Below are 22,286 nucleotides of genomic sequence, written 5' to 3'. Positions count from 1 at the left end.
TTTGGATTCAGACCAGGTCATTCTACTCTGGACATGTTGCTTCTCCTGTCTCAACAATGGATGGAGGTCCTCAATGCCAAACAGGAAATCAGAGCTGTCTCCCTTGACATATCACGTGCCTTCGATAAGGTCTGGCACCCTGCTCTGCTCACCAAACTCTCCTCCTATGGTATCCATGGAAATCTTCATTCATGGCTTGCGGACTTCCTCTCTGGTCATAGGCAACGTGTGGCCCTGAATGGATTTCTCTCATCTCCCCTTCCTGTTCTGGCTGGAGTTCCCCAAGGTAGTGTTCTGGGCCCTGCGCTATTTCTGGTCTTCATCAATGATCTCTCCGACTCTCTTGAAACTCCTCTCTATCTCTTTGCTGACGACTCCACTATCTGCCGCTCCATTCCTCATCCTTCAGATCGGCAGTCTGCAGCCTCCTCACTCTCTGCAGACCTGGACAAAATCACAGACTGGTCAAACAAGTGGAACATGTCTTTCAATCCTGACAAATCTCACACTCTTACTATGTCTCTCCGAAAAGACCGACTGGAAAACCCTCCCATCTACTTTCTCAACAATCCTCTCCAAGAAGTTCTGTCGCTCAAGCTTTTGGGTCTCACGATCTGCCATGATCTTTCTTGGGAAAACCACATTTCCAAGGTGGCCTCCAAAGCCAGTCACCGACTGGGCATCCTCCGTCGTGCGAAGTCCTTCTTTGGCACACCTGAGCTCCTCACCACATGCAAGGCTTTCATCCGCAGCTCAATGGAATACTCTTCCCCCCTCTGGGCCGGAGCTCCTGCCTCACACCTAGCTCGGCTTCACGCTGTTGAAACCAAAGCTTTCAGAATCATTGGACTCTCCTGCGATGAAGCTAACTGCGAGGGCCTTTCCCTCACTCACCGTAGGCAGGTTGGTGGTCTTTCTGTCTTCTACCGACTCCTCTCCGGCCTTGCTCCCCCAGCTCTCTGTGCTCTGTCCCCCTAATATTCCTACAGGTCGCACAAGATCTGCCAGCAACCCTCTTGTGGTTAAACTGCCAAAATCTAGGCTCTCTGCTCACCTTCACTCTTTCATTCCAATTTTCTCCCGCCTCTGGAACAAACTCCCCCACTCCATTCAATCCCACCCCTCCCTCCACATCTTTAAAAAAGCTGTTCACCACCATCTCTTATCTTCCCCCATCCAAAACCTTGATATTTTCTAACCATGTAAATTCACCCCAGATACACTTTTTTTTGAAATTCCAACTTTTTTCCTGGAAGTCCTTGCAGTGTTCATATGTTTTATACCTCTCCCACCTCCCCCCAAGCCCTCCCCCTCCCACATTTCTTTCGATGTCCCTGCTCTCAAATGTTGTGTTTGTGTCCTTCCCCCTCTCTCCCCATCTTGTCTACCGCTCCCCTTATTTTGTGTTTTATGTGTCGGTTTGACTTTTTGTGTGATTAATGTTGGCTCTTTCACAAGCCTCGATCTTGTATACAAAAAAAAAGGAAAAAAAAGAAGAAAGTCTCGCAACAGTGTAGCTGGGCTTGTTTGACACTTTAGTTGAAGAGGATAGTATGACCTGGTTGTGGATACCATTTAGCAAATAATGTAAGTATTGATTTATTTTTTTTACTTCAGGCATGGAAAGCCGTTTCGTGAATGACTTGGGCAAAAAAACGGTGAATGGCAAACGACGAACCAATAAATGCCACATTCCTGTGCCACCTTCAGTTGAACGTGAGGCATTGACAGAATGTTCTCTATATTTTCATTCCAAAAAGCATCATTCATCATTCCAATCGCAAATTAATACTATGGTACTTAATTTTTGAGATACCGTGCTATATATATTTTTTGGCCCTATCTCTCAATGGTGAGAGATTCTTAAACAAATTATCGGATCCAAAGTCAGATCCAGATCTTCACCAAAATCTAATGAATTCGTCCATGTCACACACCTGTCCACCAAAGTTCGTCTGAATCCATCCATCGGTTTGAGATATGCTGCTCAGACAGACAAACAAAAATACAGTCAGACAGACAAGCAAACACATAACCTCCACCCATCTTCTGTGACGGAGGTAAAGATTGGCCAGCAATGGATAATTTGGACTCTCCACTTCAGCTACTCTTCTTCCTAAGTCGGCTCTTCAGCCGAACTCAGATGACATTGATCCTCAGCTTCAAGTCCTCTCCATAAAGCATTGCTGTGTGCAGTTCTTCAGTCTCCAGGCCCTTATACTTCTTCAATATGTTGATGTAGTTGAGAGCTGATCTGCCTCACTTTGGCCTTCCATGTTTAGGTGTCCAAAGTAAAAGATTGGAAACAGATTCGTTTTTGTGGCTCCGACATTCCTGAGACATCTTCTAATTTTAACGAAAAGCCTTGGAAGAGAACCATAGACTTCTTTATTTGTCCCATGTTCAGACTAATGGACATTGAAAGCTGAAAAAAGTCGAGTATAGCATTCATCAAGTCCCTTCTCATGGGTCGCAGTGAGGTTCCGTGCTTCACTTCAATTAAGCAGGATGGACTAATCTGTTGACATTAACAGTCCTTCCTTGATATACAAAGAGAGGGTCGACTTCTATATTCTTGAAAATTTGCTGCAAGCTCTCCATGTGAGAGCTTTCCTTAGTTTGATATCCTGAGCAGTTGTGTTAACCCACAAACCAAGATACTTAAAGTCATTGACCGTCTCAAGTTTTATTCAATTGTTTGATATGATTGAGACCCCTCTCGACTGGTTGAATGCCATTACTTTAGTTTTATTAGCATTAGTTGTTAGCCCTATCTTAGTTGCTAGTTTGACTCTCTTGAGAAGTTCTTCCCCTTGTTCAATTCCTTCTAACAATAAGGTTATGTCATTGGCAAAGTCGAGATCAGCAGGAACCTCCGATTTGCCTCTTCTACTTTTTCTTCATTCTAGTTGGTACCCCAATTCCTCATCTTTGCCTTTGATAGCATTTATGAGTGCGTAATGAAGAACTATGACAAACAGGTAAGGGGATGTCTTCCTGTAGTAGTCGGACTAGAATTTTGAAAAGCTGTATTTCTCCATCGGGTAAGAGTATGTTGGAATATGCATCCCGAAACATATTCAACGTTGCAGTCACGAGTTGATCAGGGATTCCAGATGAACCGCCTTTAGAGGCCATTTTTCCCCGCAGAGCGGGGGTTGGCCTTTTTGTGGGGGTACAGCCGGATGCCCTTCCTGCCACCAACCCTGTTCGTCACCTCTTGTGACACACAGGAAAGTACCAGTGAACTGGTACTCAATTTGCCGACCTCGGAATGATGACAGGCTGAGTCAACCCCCCCCTGGCGTTAATTCAGCGATGACCAGGAATCAGGGATTCCATATGCTGATTCCAAATTACATATGGATCTTCATCCTCTTGCCATGATGGATGGAGTCAAAGACTTTTCAAAAGTCAATGAATGTCATTACTGTAGGAAGGTTGTGGGTACTAAGCCTTCACAGTACAAGAATGTGTCCAACTGTTGTTCTTTTGACACCAAATGAATGATCAAGAGCAGGACCGATTCGGTTCAAAATGATTTGATTGCAGATCTTGGCAACGATTGAGATTAGGCTAATACCACAACAGTTGCTGCTAAGACTGATATCTGATTTTGAAATTGGAACTATATTTAAGATTGACCATTGTTTCGGCCTCGCTTCTTCCATTATTGCTGCATTACAAAAGTCGAGAATGACAGCATGGATGACAGCACTGTTCAAGAAGCTCAGGTGGTACACCATCTTCACCACAACTCTTTCTTTCCACTAATGACACCTTTGTTTTGTTATATTCTTCAATGTCAAACTGGCCCATGGCAGGGCAAGGTCTTCTAAGACAGTTTTGACTTCCTCCTGCATATCATCTATCATCGGTGGGCTGCCAAGAAGACAGTAGAATAGATCACTTTTCTCCAGTTTAAATCTTGTTTCCTACAAAGTTTGATATGTACTACAGCTCAACGAAAAAAGCTTGCAAAATCACACCACTGTCAAACTGACCCTCGGGCACAAACAGTAAAACAGTTGAAGTGGAACAAGCAAGAATATTAGTGCAAGAAAGATAAGTCAACTTGAAGGAGTCGGTGTATATGGCAGTGTCAAGCGAAGCACGTACGAGAGTGAAGCTCTTAGGGGAAGCTGCCCAGCGTTTGACTGTAGTGAGAGGCCATTCCTGCATAACCTCCTTCGTTTTCTCATCCACACGCATCACCGATTCCTTGGTGATCCCTAGTAGACGAGGAGTAAGCCTGTTTCTACCTTTCATCTTCTCCTGCAGGCCCCAAGAGGAAAAAGCATTCATAATCTACTTTTTGACTTTACATATTAAAAATGCCACATCAGAGCATTTACTTACATGTTGTATTAACTGTGCATTCAATCCATCACAATATAACAAATCCTTCAATACTACAGATTCCTTGAAAATAGATGATTTAATATATTATTAAAGGATTCATCACTGAAAGTAATAATAATGATAATAACAGCTAGCGTGAAGTCGATGGCGCGCCATCGCAAATCCCCATGTAGCCCACCTAAAGCAAAGTTGAAAGATGGCAAAAAGTTCCACCAGGAATGACCTGGTATAAAGTTTTGAGTTTAATGTTTTGTCCCGTTTTGACCCCTGTGACCTGGGGGATGAACCCGGGGTGAAATCCAAAAAATCGTCACATATTTCATGCATCCCTCAATCTTGATTGTATATAGAAAGTTTCATTAAAAGACTTTTAAAATCGAGTCGTAAATGGATTTTTTGGTATTTGACTTTTGGCCCCACACCAGGACGGGAAGGGAGCAGAAAGTGATACTGCTCCCACATCTTGTTACTGTGTAGTGATCATAACTACTAAGTTTAGTAAATTTTTGCACAACCATTTCGGAGGAGAAAGCGTAATGGACGTACAGATGGATGGACGGACAGACTAAGCCGATGACAAATCCCCACTCTTCCCACTTGAAGCAAAGCTGAAGGATGGCAAGATATTCCACCAGGGTGACCCAATATCAATTTTTGAAATAATAATAATGAATCCTTTGGCAAAATGGAAATTATTCCTGTGGTCCAGAATACAATATTCAACAAACTGTTTTCTCTAACCTGTGCCAATGAAAGCAACTTTAGGACATTGTCAAGCACTCTGCTCTATCTACATCAAGTTTAGCCCAGTTAACAGTGTTGCCAACTGGGCCATTCCTTTTTTTTTGTTTATTGCATATATTACTCTTTTTTATACTTCATAATAATCTATATTTCTCAGAATCCCTGAATCTGTTTAATGAAGGCATAATTATAGCAAAGCGTTTGTTTTCTTTATTTGTGTTATAAAAAAATAAAATACTCTCCTTGACAGACTCATTTACATGACCACAATATCCTACAATTGGTGCGGTAGACATTTCTTCTGGTGTTCCTAGAAATTGAAGATTGATCATGCAGGTGCACCTCCCCAAAAAATGTAAAAAATTACCTTTCAGCTCTGCTACGTCCAAAGGGAACAGTTAATGGAAAACCCCGAAGCCACCAGAGAACTACTACTGTGTTCAAAAAGTATCCGACCTTTATTTTTCGTGCGTAAAAAAAAGAAGCTAGGGAGGCGTTGATTGGTGCACGTATGTAGGCGATCCTAATGCGCACGCGTGAATTTTTTCCCACCTGCAGAAGCTGTCATTCGACGGCAGACCGCCGATGAGTGAGGACATGTAAGCGAGCGCCGTCGGATTTTCGTTTTTGACAAAATGACGGAAAAACTTGAACAACGCTACTGTATCAAATTTTGTGTAAAGCTTGGCGATTCCGAAGTGGAAACGATCCGCAAGATTCAACACCGTTCATTCCATTATGAAGGAGGATTTGGGCTTCAGGAGAATCTCAGCAAAGTTCGTACCAAAGCTGCTAACGATTGAGCAGAAGCAACTCCGTTTGGAGATCGTACAGGACATGCTGGAGACTGTGAACAGCGATCCCAGCTTCCTCAACACAGTGATCACTGGCGATGAGTCCTGGGTTTATGGGTACGACCCAGAAACCAAGTTGCAGTCATCACAATGGAAGCATCCAACATCCCCGAGGCCAAAAAACACAAAATTTGATGCAGTAGCGTTGTTCAAGTTTTTCCGTCATTTTGTCAAAAACGAAAATCCGACGGCGCTCGCTTACATGTCCTCACTCATCGGCGGTCTGCCGTCGAATGACAGCTTCTGCAGGTGGGAAAAAAACTCACGCGTGTGCATTAGGATCGCCTACATACGTGCACCAATCAACGCCTCCCTAGCTTCTTCTTGTTTACGCACGAAAAATAAAGGTCGGATACTTTTTGAACACACTATGTACTTCTAAAGCAAATACATCTCAATGGCGAAGTGCAGAAAAAGAAAAGAGTTATTTACATGATCAATCAAAGAAAGAAATGAGGTCCTGATAGATGAAAAAAACTGGAATTCCTCTCCTGGGAGCAGGATCCAAACTTCTAAGTTTCCTCCCACTGAGCCATGGAACATTCCTCAATGTGACAAATCTATCATGAAATCATGGTTCATTTAAATGAGCAACTGGAAAAAAGCATCATACATAAGCTTGCTGGAACATTCTTGTTCCTAAAGTGCGATTTACAACAATAGTTTTGGTCTCTGGATCAATCTCCACCCCACACGGTCGTATTGGACATGCCCAGACCTTAGCAAGAAAGAAGGACACTCCATAGGTCTTCAAGGAACGTGCGAGTTTCACGTACTTGGCTTTTGCCTGTATCTCACCAATATCTCCACATTCCTTGTGGGCCTGATATTAAAAAAAACACGAGCAACAGGTCGATTTTGCCCATTTTTGATGCGTTAATGTATCAAATCATGTAAAAGTGGCATGTTGGTCAACAGTCAACCTGGAAAGGTTTTCCCTCACCTGGAAAAGTTTCTTCTCTGCACCTTTATGCTTTATGTACTCCTTTGGTAAAAACTCCTTCAAACTGCAAAAATAGTTACCTGCTCAGCATATGAGGTGCACATTTTACTGTGATTAATTATAATACTATATAGCATATATATAAATAATTGTCTGTTTGCATGCTTGATTGTTTATTTCACTTCTATGCATTCCTAAACCGCTGGACAGAATGAGTTGAACACTAGCGGTTGTATTCAGGATGTATGCAAGTACATTTTTATGAATAAAATTAATCAACCCAGGGCTTCAGGGTGTGTTGATGACCCCATTTCTCTATGTAAATGTGTATTGTATGCACATCTGTGAGGGAGTATTAAAAGTCAAAAACAAATATGCCAATTCTCATGAAAACCAGCGACATCATAGAAGTGGGGATTATCCTCCAATGTCATACTGTTTGTGTGTTTGTTCTACTTCTGTGCACTCCTTAACTGCTGGATGGGATGAATTGAAAACTGGTGGTTGTACAGGAACGCTTTGAGGCGGTAAAATCAATTCATATGCCCAGAAGTGGAAACGTTACGATAACTGAACTGCTGCACAGAATGAATTGAAAACTGGTGGTTATCCTCGGGGTGTTCGTTTTTTTTTTTTTTTTTTTTTTTTTTTTTTTTTTTTTTTTTTTTTTTTTTTTTTTTTTTTTTTTGTTGTTGTTGTATACAATATCGAGGCTCGTGAAAGAGCGAACATTAATCACATGAACACACAGAAAGACAAACCGACACATAAAACATATAACATAGGGAGCGGTAGACAAGATGGGGAGAGAGGGGGAAGGACACAAACACAACATTTGAGAGCAGGGACCGAGAGACATGGAGACATCGAGAGATCTGAGAGAGGGCGAGGGCTTTGGGGGGGGGGGGGGCGTGGGAAGGGGGCAGTGGGAGAGGTATAAAACATATGGACACTGCCAGGACTTCCAGGAAAGAAGTTGGAATTTCAAACAAGGTGGATCTGGGGTGAATTAGCGGGGGTAGAAAAGATCAAGGTTTTGGATGGGGGAAGATAAGAGATGGTGGTGAACAGCTGTTTTAAAGACCTGGAGGGAGGAGTGGGATTGAAGGGAGTGAGGGAGTTTGTTCCAGAGGCGGGAGAAAAGAGGAATGAAAGAGTGAAGGTGAGCAGAGAGCCGAGATTTCGGCAGTTTAACCATCAGAGGGTTGCTGGCAGATCTTGTGCGACCTGTAGGAATATTTGGGGGACAGAGCACAGAGAGAGCTGGGGGTGCAAGGCCGGAGAGGAGTCAGTAGAAGACAGAAAGACCACCTACCTGCCTGCGGTGAGTGAGTGAAAGGCCCTCAGAGATAGCTTCATCGCGGGAGATTCCAATAATTCTGAAAGCTTTGGTTTCAACAGCGTGAAGCCGAGCTAGGTGTGAGGCAGGAGCACCGGCCCATAGGGGAGAACAGTATTCCATTGAGCTGCGGATGAAAGCCTTGTATGTGGTGAGGAGCTCAGGTGTGCCGAGGAAGGACTTCGCACGACGGAGGATGCCCAGTCGGCGACTGGCTTTGGAGGCCAGCTTGGAAATGTGGTTTTCCCAAGAAAGATCATGGCAGATAGTGAGACCCAAAATCTTGAGCGACAGAACTTCTTGGAGAGGATTGTTGAGAAAGTAGATGGGAGGGTTGTCCAGTCGATCTTTTCGGAGAGACATAGTAAGAGTGTGAGATTTGTCAGGATTGAAAGACATGTTCCACTTGTTTGACCAGTCTGTGATTTTGTCCAGGTCTTCAGAGAGTGAGGAGGCAGCAGACTGCCGATCTGAGGGAAGAGGAATGGAGCGGCAGAGAGTGGAGTCATCAGCAAAGAGATAGAGAGGATTTTCGAGAGAGTCAGAGAGATCATTGATGAAGACCAGAAAAAGCACGGGGCCCAGAACACTGCCTTGGGGAACTCCAGCCTGAACAGGAAGAGGAGATGAGAGAAACCCATTCAGGGCCACACGTTGACGACGACTAGAGAGGAAGTCCGCCAGCCATGCGTGGAGATTTCCATGGATACCAAAGGAGGAGAGTTTGGTGAGTAGAGCGGGGTGCCAGACCGTGTCGAAGGCACGTGATATGTCGAGGGAGACAGCTCTAATTTCCTGTTTGGCATTGAGGACCTCCATCCATTGTTGAGACAGCAGAAGCAGCATGTCCAGAGTAGAGTGACCTGGTCTGAAACCAAATTGATGATCAGAGATCAAGCCATTGGAGAAGAGGAAAGATTTCATATCAGAAGCAATGATGGATTCCATGACTTTGCTGATAATTGGGAGAAGGCTGATTGGTCTGTAGTTGCTAGGATCTGTTTTTGCACCTTTTTTGTGCAAAGCGGTGATGTTGGCTGATTTCCAAGCAGATGGCAGTTGACCTTGAGCAAAAGAGAGGGTGAAGAGAACAGAGAGAGGGTGAGATAGAGCAGCAGAGCAGGATTTTAGGACCCGTGGGCTGATGCCGTCGGGTCCAGTTGCAGAATCAGAGTCGAGGGTTGACAGAAACTTTTCCACCTTGTCAGGAGGAAAGGACACGGAGTCCAGCAGCAGCAGGGTACGACTGGGTATGGTGGGTACAGAGAGGGATGGGTTTGGGACACAAGATTTAGAGGCAAACACAGAGTTGAGGCATTCAGCTTTTTCACGTGCGGAGTCAGCTGTGTAGCCGTTTGAGGTAAGGGAGGGGATGGAGGGGGAACAAACACCAGAAACGGATTTGACCAGACGCCACCAGGATTTGGAAGAGGGAGACAGATAAGAGAGTTCGGTCTTGAGAACGGAGAGATATTGTTTCCTGGCTCTCCTGAGGGTGGACACACACTTGTTTCGGGCTTTGTGAAAGGAAATGAGATTTCCTTCCGTTGGATTTGCTTTCCAGGAGACGAAGGCAAGTTGTTTCTGGGCAACAGCCTCACCACAAGATTCCGTGTACCATGGACGGGAGGAAGGGTATGACAACTGAAGACGAGATGGGATAAATCTGTGCATGAGAGAGAGCAATTTACTTTGGAAGAATTCCCAGGATGAGTTGATGTCAGAGGTGGTAGAGATGGGAGACCAGTCCAGATGATTGATGGCTGCTTGAAGACCGTGCCAGTTGGCCTGAGTGAAATGCCAGACTCGTCGACGCTGAGCAGGCTCCCTGAGGATGGTCAGAGAGATGTCCACTTTAACAAGGACATGATCAGATGATCCGATCGGAGCAGAAGAAGAGCAGCAGACATTTTCAGGGAAGTTAGTCATAACCAAGTCCAGAAGAGAAGATGTTCCGTTGACTGAGATCCGGGTCGGGAAATTGACAGATTGTGTCAGTCCCAGTGAGTCGCAGAAGTCCTTTGCTGAGGAGCCATGGCTGGTGAGAGAGGTACCCACACCCAGCCAACTGGCATGATGACAGTTGAAATCACCACATATGAGGAAGAGAGAGTTGGGATGAGTAGATAGAAGTTGGTCCATATCATCAGACAGCGAGATGTAGATGGAGTCATCACTGTTTGGTGGACGGTACAACACACATATGAACAAGAGGTGGGAGCGAAGGGGAAGCCGTAGCCAGAGGTATTCCTGGGGGTGAGGTGGAGAGAGTGCAGTGCAGGGCGAGTGAGGAAGAGAGTTTTTGATAAAGATAGCAACCCCGCCTCCAGGACGAGGCTCAGGTCTATCATACCGGAGGAGGGAGTAGCCCGGGAGAGATACTATGGAATCAGAGACATCATAAAGGAGGAAAGTTTCTGTTAAGCAGATCACGTCTGGTTTGACAGAAGCAACCTGTATGGAGAGATCAGTTAAGTTTGAACGAAGGCCCCGGATGTTTGAGGTCCATACCGTTAATGAAGAGGAAGGGGGAGCATCAGATACAGAACAGGGGGGAGGAGGGGTAGGGTAAGATGTGGAAGAGGTGGAAGAGGTAGGGAGAGCTGTTGAAGGTGTGTCAGAGATTTCAGAATAGCTCGGAGAAAGGGAAGGATGGGGCGGACAAAAGGTTTGATGGTGATTGGGTGAGCCACAATGAGGTGTTATTTGAGGAGGGGGAAGAGCGAGGCAGAAGGTTGGGGGAGATGGAGGTGAGAGTTTGAAGGGGGAAGAAGCGGGGAGGACGCTTTGAGGAGGGGGAGTGAGAGGGGGGAAATTGAGAAGCAATGAGGGTGGGGAGATTTGAAGGGGAGGGGTGAGGGGGGAGTTTGGGAGGGAAGGGACAAGGGGAGGGATTTGAAAGGGATGGGATATGGGGGAGATTTGGAGGGGAGGGGTGAGGCAGGAGTCTAGGAGGGGAGGGGCGAGGGGGCGTCTTGGCGGGGAGGGGTGAGGGAGTAGTTTAGGAGGGAGGGGGCAAGGGGGGAGATTTGAAAGGGATGGGTGATGGGGAAGATTTGGAGGGGAGGGGTGATGGGGAAGATTTGGAGGGGAGGGGTTATGGGGAAGATTTGGAGGGGAGGGGTGAGATTGGATTTTTGAAAGTGTACGATTTATGGGAAACGAACATTTATTGCAAAATGAGTTTCTTGTGACCTTCGAGTTAAAAATACGTTTAAGGACGCTGGATGGAGGATGGAGTGCAGGAGAGTTTAGGGAATGTAGAACAAAGGCACTATAGGAGATGGATATTTTTTTTGGGATGAATTGATTTGGTGAGCAAGTCGAAAGCAGCCTTTTAAAGAAGAAGAAGAAAAAGGTGTTATAAAATATGACGGAATACATAACTTGAGGGGAAAGTGTAAACATTGAAGGTTAATGAGTGAAAACTATCTGGGGAAATGGGGGAGAAACACGTGGTCGAAGAACGAACGAACGAATAAGAATGAATAAACGAATGAGAACAGAGAAGGAAATGTTTTTTTTTTTTTTTTTTTTTTTTTTTGAGTTGAGATTTACACAAGGAAGTAGGCTATGGGTGAAAAGACTGGGAATACAGAGAACGAAAGTTATTGGATCACAAACGACGGACCACTGAGAGAAAAACAAAGCCTCAAGGTTGTACAGTGCACACTGTACAAGGCCTTGCTCGCGACACGGCAAACAGACGATCAATTTATGAAAGATAAACACCGAGAAACAACCAAAGTTGCACACAATAACTTCACACACCGAAAGATAAATACAGTTTCGACAAAATACAATTGTGAACAGACTTAACTTCGAAAAACGTGGAGACCGTGTGGAGCTTCGAAAATCCCTGCCGCCGTCTCCAAGATCTCGCGAGATCTCAAATTATGCAGTTTAAATTATGCAGTAATTTACGACGATTTCATTCTGAACACAACTGCAGAATTTTGTCAAAATAAACAACAAACGCTGGGTTTCTATTGGTCAATAGAAATACAATATTGGTTTCTATTGGTTTTAGGCAGTAAAACAAGATCATAGCCTCTGGGGTTCGAGGAGGGGGGAAAGCCCCAATTATTTCTTGGTAAATGTGTATCATATGGCACCACCTGGTGGAAGCCGGTATTACAAATCATAATAAAATATATGATAGACATCATAAAAGCAGAGAAATTATCTCTCCATGAGGGCTGGTTCTTTGCTTGCTTGAAGGATTTTGTCTTTATAGTCTCAGTAAAGAAATACCCATAATCCTGCATTTTGATATCTGCCTTAGACAATATAGCACAGCCCAAAAAACCTTTCGGGAGTGGGACATTATTCGTATTACTATTGTTTTGTAATAACATTAATATTATGCTGTTATCATAAATGTTATTATTTTAGTTATTAAAAGCTGCATTGGAAAAACGCCTAGATAGGATATCTTATTATGGATATACACCTCACCACACAACCCCATTTGGCAGGGAAAACCCCCTTGGCAGAGAAAAACCTCCTTGGGAAAGGGGGAAAATTGATTCGCTACAACTTTCATCGTGTGACCCTTAGTCCTCCTGTCAAGTTTGGTTGAGATTGGATAAGTCACGACCGAATGTATTGCGGTCAAAAATCATCAGACAGACAGACACAGACACCAAATTGCATATTTTAGTATTAGTATGATGATATCTGCATTTAGAAAATCATTTAAAGATGAAATTGACAGTATACAGAATGAACTACAGCTACATGCGACAAAATCTTGCTTTATCAACAACACAAGCATCTCGTGAGTTGATCGTCTTATTTTGACTCAATGAAGAGTTTCTATTTGTTAAATAAGTTCAGAATGTGCACATTAGTGTTCGCAGTGCTGATTCTACCATTCATGAAAGTTAGTTATAGGTATAAACAAAAGTCAGTTAAATGTGAAATTAATTATACTCAGTAATGAAGTCATTCAAACACAGTTTTGGAGGAATACTTCAAGCAAAATGAAATACTGTCTGTGCCCACTTACTCCAGGAACCCTGGCTTGTGTTTGAGCTCCACATGGGGTCCAAACTGGATCTGGGCCTGTATTCCTGAGAATTCACAGGCCTTTTCAAAGGAGACCGGATGGGAGCCATTCAGAATGTCATCACGTGCCTGCAACCACATGTTGAAAATAAATTATTAGCTGTAGCATTACAGAGATTATCGAAATGATAGATATTACACAGAGTATCCAGTAATGTCTCTTTTCAATTTGAACTTGGACAATAAACTCTGGCTCAGGGACCAGGTACCTGCACGTAGAGCAAGTTTAGCTGCACAGGATCACGGGAATCGACATTCTGGTCAGAATAGAAGAACTTGCGGCGTAAGAGAAGTGTTTGGTTCTCCTCGACACCTTGCTCACGCAGCGTCCGTCCATGATCGACCCAGTTCACTAAGGAAAACACGCAATAATTTTTGCTGGAGTAAAACAAAGATACTCGACTCCCCAAATGTGAATCATCAGACACAGGAATTAAGAGACGAAGCAACGTCACCACGTAAGGGTTAAAAAAAAAAGAATGCTGTTGTTCAATGACAATAAAATGTGAAGTGTGTGAGAGGAGAGTGTCAATCATTCCAGTGCTGCCTTACGCTCATCCTCAGTGTGCAGTTTGTGCTTCAATTTCTCCATTTTCTTATCATCGCTCAGCAGCATGCGGTCCTTGAGGAGTGTGCTATCTTTACGCAGCGTTCCATCTTTACGCAGTGTGCCCGAACGCAAAGTGCCCGTTCCATCTTCCTTGTCTTCAGTTGTCTCACAGACCAGTGAGTATTCATCATAGTTTGTAATGCCTAAGAGGGGAAAAATTCCATGCATTGATTTCGCTCGAATAAATACAATATTCGAATAGAAGGCCTCTTATAATTCAGTTTCGTAAAGTAACAGAGTTGAGATAATCCAACAAAATATATTACAGAAACAAGTATGTGAGACCACCAAGGAAAAGTTCAAGAGGTCCATATCCTGGAACAAAATTAACATTTGCTGCAACAATCATGATGATAAAAATGCTTCCATACAGAGATGAACACCAATAAAAAGTGCACAGGGTGAATGAATTAATGAATTAATGAATATGAATGATCGTTTTAAGGCCATTTTCCCCACTAGAGCGGGGGTTAGCCTTGCGGGCCCCATGACAATCATGGTTCCCTGTTTGAGGCAATGTTTTTTATGGCCGGATGCCCTTCCTGATGCCAACCCTTGGTCACGTTCTTACGATGCGCAGGGATACGGTGTACCTATTCTAAACCGGGGTACACACCGGGATCATTCATCCCAGCAAGCTGGTACTCAATTTGCTGACCTCGGAAGGTATGACAGGCTGAGTCAACCCCCCTGGCGTTAATTCAGCGATCAACCGGGATTCGAACCCAGGATCCTAGGATCCCAAGCCGGCACCCTGACCACTAAGCCAAAACCAGGCTGAGGGTAAGTGAAAGTGAAGTGACAAAAGGGTGACAGAAGAAGACAAAAGTGACAAAAAGGCACAGGGTAAGTGAAACAAAACTAAGTTGACATACTTTTGCTTTTTGTGCCAAAGATTTTATGTGTATTTAAGTGTATTTTATGTGTATTTTATGAGATTTTATGTGTATTAAATGTAGGACATCAGCATGAAGAGAAATGTGTATTTTAAAATGAATCACAAAATATACATGACGAGGTAATGGCAAATCGTTACAGTAAATGGCATTTCATTTATAAATTTACTTATTTCTTTTTGTATACATAGTCGAGGATCGTGGAAGAGCTAGTACTAGCACATTGAATGGATCAAGACACAGCAGGACAAAAGTAACAGTTGAGAGAAGGCAAGGATAGAAGCAGACTTGGACAAACTATGGGTGTGAGGAGGAATGAGGGTTAGGAGAGGATTTATAGGGTGGACAAGATGGATACCGAAGGAAACTCTCAGGAGGGAAAGAAAAGGGCGAATGAGGGTACAAAAGATCCTGGTTTTGGATTAGCAACGATCTGTGATGGTGGAGAACAGCTGCCTTGTAGATCTGGAGGGAAGCTTGAGATTGAAGAGAATGTGGAAGTTGGTGTCACAGGCAGGAGAAGAGGAAAGAATGCGTTGAGGTGAGCAGTGATCCTGGATTTAGGTAGTTTCACCAGAAGGGGGTTCATGGTGGAGAAAGCTAGGGGAGGTGAGGAGGGCTTGAGGGTGGGGACAAAGCACTGTACGAGGAGGGTGAAAGACAAGAAAGGAGGCAGTATAAGACAGAGAGAAGTGATAGGCCCATAGACTTAACTTCATCAGGGGAGATTCCAATAATTTTGATGGTCTTGGTTTTCACGGCAAGAGGGGCAGCATTATTCCATCAACCTGTCGATGAGGTCCTTGTACGTGCATAGGAGTTCCGTTGTGCCAAGGAAGGAGGATGCACAGTTGGCAGCTGGCTTTGGAGGCTAACTTTGAAATGTGGCTTGTGTTAAGGATTCGTCACTTCCGTTGTGGTGGTTTTCATCCACTGTAAACATTTTTGATTCCATGTACTATTATTGTTTTCAAAAGGTTTATTGTTTATGAACTGTTTTCAAAAGGTGAAAAAGTTAGAGTTAAAAGAAACCGGAAACCAGATCGGGAACTGGACGACAAAGAGGAAGAAGAAAAAAAAAAGAAGGCGGAGCGAGTGAGTCGGACAAGACGAAGCATAGTTGCTTTGCGGTCTGGAGCGAACGTTGGCGAGCAAGAGTCACGAGTGAACTTTGGGTTTCCCAGGAAAGGGATTCCTGCGACAGAGTTGTTATCGCTGTGACAGATCAACCTGCGTGTTAGGTTTTGCGGTCGATTCCGAAGAGAATCGTTGGACTGTCGTTACGTCTCGAGTATGGGCCGTCGGCCATTTTGACTCGCGCACTTTGCGCGTCGAGCAAGGTTTCTTTGCTTCGCTTCAGCCTTTGTGCATCGCGCAAGGTTTTTCTTTTCTTGACTTCAGCCGTTTTCACCGCATTCAGACATATCTGGTGTGTGTGTGCAACGTGGATTTTGAAGGTAAATCTGAGGTTCGCCGACTGTGAGCCTTGGAACGTCCATACCCGAGGGTGTGACTTCCCAGTCGCCTGGAGGGTGCCTTTGGATTTCCCAGTCGCCTGGAGGGTGCCTTTGCACAGCTTTAGCAGCAGGACTGTAACTGCCAACCCAACGGGATTCTGGTCTCGATTGGACATTGATCTGACAATCGCTGGAGCGAATCAACTTTGGCTTGAAGCCGGGGAATAGAGACATTGGGAATCTTCTTCTTTTCGCTGACTTGGAGCACAGTGAGTTATATTGTTCAAACCTGATGGTACAATCATAGGAATGATATACTATTTGTTGTACAATTGATTACTATTGTTTTTGTACTGTTATTCTTGTGTGATCTTAATACAATACTTGTTGGTTTGTAACAATTGGTGTGGCTTCACCATTGATCTTTGACTTACAGAATAACACATTTTTCTGCCGTGACTCCTCTCGGGGCTTGGAGGTACACCGTGACCAGGGGGTCGGGGAGGAGCATGTAACACTTGCCCAAGAAAGATCGCGGCTGATATCTAGTGGGACCCAAGAGTTTGAATGACTGAATGTCATCAAGAGGATTGTTAAGAAAGTACATTGCAAGCAAGGTTTACCAGGTGGTCTTTTCAGAGAGATACAGTGAGAATGTGAGATTTGTCAGGATTGAAAGACATATTCCAAGTGCTTGATCATTTTCTGATTTTATTTCAAGGTCTGAAGAGAAAGAAGAGGCTGCAGCCTGTCTGCCTGAAGGATGAGGGATGTTTTTTTCCAGCAGAGGGTGGCATCATCAACAAATAGATAAAGGGAATTTCCAGAGAGTCAGAGAGGTCATTGTTGAAGATCAGGAATTGGACTGGGCCCAGAACACTGCCTTGGAGCATTCCAGCCTTGACAGGGAGAGGAGATGAAAGGATTCCGTTCAGTGCCAAATAATGGCTACGAGAGTAGAGGAATTCAGTAAGCCATGTGTGGAGTTGGCCTTGGATACCATAGGCAGAGAGTTTAGAGAGTAAGGTAGGATGCCAGACTGTATCAGGAGCATGAGATATGTCCAGAGAGATGGCCCTGATCTCGTCTGATATTGAGCACCTCCATCCACTGTTGAGTGAATATAATCAGCATGCTCAAGGTGGAGTGACCTGGTCTGAATTCAAATTGATGATTTAAGATGACATTTGAAATTGGGTTCCAGCATTTCGAGCAAAGTGCTCAGAAAGGGAATGCAACATAGGCCAATCCAGAAGCCCTGTCATGAAGGACAAAAAAAAAAAAAATCATAAGTTTGAGGGTAGAGAGCAAATGTGCAAATGACACGAAAGTAAAAGCAAAGCTGCAACTGTGCAAAAGGCACGAGGGTGACAAAAAAGGCAGGAAGGTGAAAAAAACACAAAAGGCATGATGGCGGAGAAAATGGCATGAGAATGGGGGAAATGGCATGAGGATGGGGCAAATGACGCGAGGACAATACAAATGGCACGATGGTGGGAGAAATGGTGTGAGGGCGGGACAAATAGAACGATGGCGGGAGAAACGGCATAAGGGTGAGATAAAAGACGTAATATGCCATAAACAAACTCGTGGGTGAAAGGAAGTCACAAGGGCAAAAATAAAAAAGAGGGCATGATAATAAAAAAGATGTAAGTGAATAAAAGAAAAAAAGGGTGCGATGGCACAAAAAGGCAATTTTTCAGACAATCTTAATAGGCCATGGGCCAGATATGGTCCTCGTGCGTCCCCCCCCCCCCCCCCCCACAACTCTACCACCCCATATATTTTTGAAGCACTCGAGTCCCCTCAACATGAAATCAACTGGTAACAGTAAATAAACTGGTTCTTACTATTCATTTTTCACACATATTTGATGGTACCCTTAAAATATATCTTTTCTGTGTCGTTATGTTCCCTGAGATGGCTGAAAGTGGTCTGAGTTATATAAGTTATATATCATCTGAAAGGTAATTATCTGCTGGTCATTATAAATGGCATATATTTTAGATTTAGTGTTACCATTGGCCTCAAAAATCAAGTCGAACAGCTATACCCCATGTTTCGCTGTGCCAACGTAACACAGACTAAGATATTCGAACTTATATCTTCAATCCAGCCACACTAGACTTGATTGACATCAACAACAACTTTCTGGACATTCTTCATAAAAATACCTTTCATTTGATACCAAATATGTCTTCTTACCAGTAAACATCTATCAGATATGACACTGTAAACAGACCGCAGGTTTGCCCACAATTGCCGCATATGCTTCTCAGATGACCCACGTGGTAACACTGTGCTAACTTTCAACACAATTAAATATGAATTGCTAAATTCACACACAATCACACCTTATTTGTTACAGTATAACAACATTGCTGCTTTCTAGCTGAGCAACATACTCTCAAGTCTGATAGTTTCACAACCTTGTGGCTATGTAACACCTCCTCATCTACAACATCACAAACTACTTCAAAAGCTTTCTTGTGAACTTCTTCTGGTTCTAGCTGATGCTAGATTCTAGCTGATGTTCTAGCTGATGCTAGATTCTAACTGATGTTCTAGATGATGCTAGATTCTAGCTGATGTTCTAGCTGATGCTAGATTCTAGCTGATGGTCTAGCTGATGCTAGATTCTAACTGATGTTCTAGATCAGGGGTTCTTAACCTTTCTAGTGTCGCGCCCCCTTTAGCAATTGTTGCCCGTCTCCACGCCCCCCTCCACCTACATCTGACGAAGCCGCTTGTTGGGGAGAGTGCGAGAGGGGTTACCCCTCTCGTCTGGGGGGGGGGTCCCCAGGAAATTTTTGAATTATAGGTGCTCTGTGGTGCATTCTGAGGGGTTTGTTCATCGATATTGAAGCCAGCCAGGGCTGGGCCCTGGGCCCTGGCTATTGACGTAGATTCTGTTAACAGCCAGGGCCCTAAGCATGGCAGCCAGGGCCGGGCCCTAGTGGGCCCTGGCTTATTTCAAACACTGGATCTGGTACCCCTGAACAGATAATGTTCTTTCAAAATAACAAAGGAGAGATTACAAACCTCGTTTTATTGCATCAAAACGCAAACAAGCTCAAGGCACGGATCGATGAAAGGAAAGGGTAACTACACAAAACACGTTTATTGAAATGTCATGTCAAAGGACGCAAAATCAATGAAACAACAATTTAGTCACGAAAGAAGCAATGCCAAAAATCTCACTAAATTTTAGTGAGATGGTTGGCACTGCTTCTTAGCTATCAGATCCGGAATTCGTGGTCGCGTGCCAGAGAGAGCACAGCGCAGATCTCCTTCAACGTTCAGCTTGCTTCTGTATTTGGTCTTGACAGCGACCAGCGCGGAGAATGCAGCCTCGCAGAGATACGTGGATCCGAACATCGTCAGAATCCGAACAGCTTGAAGCGAGATCAGAGGATAAACAGGAAGATACTTGACCCAGAATGTCTCCAGGTCCAGAATTTCAAAGTCATCCTCAGCCGAGGAGTTGAACTTCAGCTCCAGAAACTCCTCCTGGACCTCGTCCGAAACATCAGCTACGTCGCATTGGAATGGGTTTCTGATGAATTTCCAGGTCTTTCGCTTTTCGTCCAAGTCAGGAAAGTAGCGGATGAATTCTGCTTTGAGTTCAGTCAGATGATCGATGATTTGGTTCTTTAACTTTGAATCGAGAAGGCCGTCAGGAACGGCAGAGTCCAAGTTTGGGAAACAAGCTATGTTTCCGGCCTCCATTCGGCATTTCCAGAGGTCGAGTTTAGCCATGAAGGCTCGAATGGCGTCGTATTGCGTGATAATGTTTATGTGCTTCCCTTGCAGTTTTTGGTTGATACCGTTGAGTGCTTCGAAGATGTCTACGAGGTAAGCTAGAGACAGTTGACATTCTCGGGACTGGAACATTTTGTAGAGATCCGCCTTCCGCTGCACGTCTAGGAATGTTGCGACTTCTTCCCTCGGCTCATAGACTCGCCCCAACATGTTTCCCTTCGAAAGCCAACGCACGTTTGTGTGGAAAAGCAAGGCTTGATGATCGCAGTCCAAGTCCTTGCACAGCTGGTTGAACAGGTGACTGTTTAAGGCTCCACCTTTGATAAAGTTGACTACCTTGATAGCCAGGTTCAGGAAATCCCTCATTTCAGCGGGCAGGGTCTTAGATGCTAAGGACTCACGATGGATAACGCAGTGTGTACCAATAGCAGAGGGACTCTTTTGTTTCACCTTCGTAACGAAACCCCAACGCGAGCCAAGCATGGCCGGAGCTCCGTCTGTGCAAACACCTACCAACGCGTCCCATGAAAGTCGATTTTCTTCGAAGAACTTCGATACCACTTCAAAGACATCTGCTGCTGTCGTGTAAGTTTCCAGGGGATGACAAAATAGCATTTCCTCCTTCACGCTGTCGCCTAATATGAAACGAGCATACATGAGCATCTGAGAACACTGAGCCACGTCTGTCGTTTCGTCGCATTGGATGGCAAAGACAGGCGAGGCCCTTATCTGGTCAGTCACTTGTTCTTTGATGTCCTGAGACATTTCATCGATCTGTCCCTTGATGGTATCGTTCGACAGGGAGATAGCCGAGAGTTTGTTCGCACTATCCTTCCCCAGGATGAGCTCTGCCGCTCGCAGTAGACTCGGTTTAATGAGAGTCTCTCCGATTGTATGGCTCTTCTTGTTCTTTGCTACTAGCAGGGCAATCTCGTAGGACGCCTCAACGATCTTTGACGTCTGTTGCCGAAATGTCCCACTGCTGTCCAACTTAGCTCGCTTCAAGGCTTCCCTTTTCGCCACAAAGAATGCCTGTGATTTGTCTGCTAGTTCAGGATGGGTTGTCCTCAAGTGGCGTTCCAAACGTGTTGGCCGCATGGCATCATTGCTCAGAGTCTTGTAACATATAACGCACTGAGGAACCTCTGCGTCACCCTTTTGAAGTGCCACAAATCCGAACTTGATGTACTCGTCTTGGTATTTCCTCTTTTTCGCACTCATTGCCATTGACTTCGATTCCAGGTAATAATCTGTCGGAAGAAAAAAAGAAGTGTTAGTTGAGACTGAAACAAACTAGGAATTATATAAGGCGCTATCTTTTCGGTTAATTAATTTTTTTCAGTAGGGGGATTATAATTTCCGTTTGGGGTTATTTAGACGTTTATACTGCCGTCCCGCGCCCCCTCTGAAAATTGCTCACGCCCCCCTTGGGGGGCGCGCCCCACAGGTTAAGAACCGCGGTTCTAGATGATGCTAGATTCTAGCTGATGTTCTAGCTGATGCTAGATTCTAGCTGATGTTCTAGATGATGCTAGATTCTAGCTGATGTTCTAGCTGATGCTAGATTCTAGCTGATGTTCTAGATGATGCTGGATTCTAGCTGATGTTCTAGCTGATGCTAGATTCTAGCTGATGTTCTAGCTGATAAATTTCTGAATAGTAGCGAGTGGTTGACAAATCTGCTTCATTTGCAACATGCATGTATTCCTGTAACTAAATCGAGGTAAAGTGTGACTTAATAATATATTGTCAAGTAACAATGAGCAACTGAATGATATTTCACTTTCCAATTAAAGCACCTTCCATGACTGACAATGTCTATCAACGTGATCATTTCGTGCAGTTATCGCGATTGTCGGCACACCTGCATTCTGTTTGAAGTGTCACATCTGATAGATTTTTATTGACAAAAATACACATTTGGTATCAAATGAAAGGTATTTTTATGAAGAATGTCCAGACATTTGTTATTAATGTCAATCAATTCTAGTGCGGCTGGATTTGAAATATTAGTTTGAATATCTTAGTCAGTGTTGGTTTGACACAGCGAAACATGGGGTATAGCTGTTCGACTTGATTTTTGAGGCCAATGGTAACACTAAATCTAAAATATATGCCATTTATAATGACCAGCAGATAATTACCTTTCAGATGATATATAACTTATATAACTCAGACCACTTTCAGCCATCTCAGGGAACATAACGACACAGAAAATATATATTTTAAGGGTACCATCAAATATGTGT

At 44.1% G+C, this 22,286-nt stretch overlaps 1 protein-coding gene across 2 annotated transcripts in view; it reads right to left on the bottom strand.

Annotated features, from left to right (window-relative positions):
* The window catches only part of LOC137420825 (talin-2), a 432,847-nt gene that overhangs the window by 261,050 nt on the left and 149,511 nt on the right, over positions 1 to 22,286 (bottom strand). For both annotated transcript variants that reach the window (XM_068106240.2, XM_068106243.2), the window contains exons 6-11: positions 13,865 to 14,065; positions 13,522 to 13,664; positions 13,254 to 13,381; positions 6,904 to 6,967; positions 6,679 to 6,783; positions 4,120 to 4,275 (exon numbers count right to left, since the gene is read on the bottom strand). In XM_068106240.2, coding sequence (XP_067962341.2) covers positions 4,120 to 4,275; positions 6,679 to 6,783; positions 6,904 to 6,967; positions 13,254 to 13,381; positions 13,522 to 13,664; positions 13,865 to 14,065 — 797 coding nt within the window. The remainder of the gene's footprint in view (positions 1 to 4,119; positions 4,276 to 6,678; positions 6,784 to 6,903; positions 6,968 to 13,253; positions 13,382 to 13,521; positions 13,665 to 13,864; positions 14,066 to 22,286) is intronic.

The sequence above is a fragment of the Myxine glutinosa genome, chromosome 2, assembly GCF_964187855.1.
Source record: "Myxine glutinosa chromosome 2, kmMyxGlut1.1, whole genome shotgun sequence".
NCBI classification, from domain to species: domain Eukaryota; kingdom Metazoa; phylum Chordata; class Myxini; order Myxiniformes; family Myxinidae; genus Myxine; species Myxine glutinosa.
This window is presented reverse-complemented; position numbering and strand designations above follow the sequence as displayed.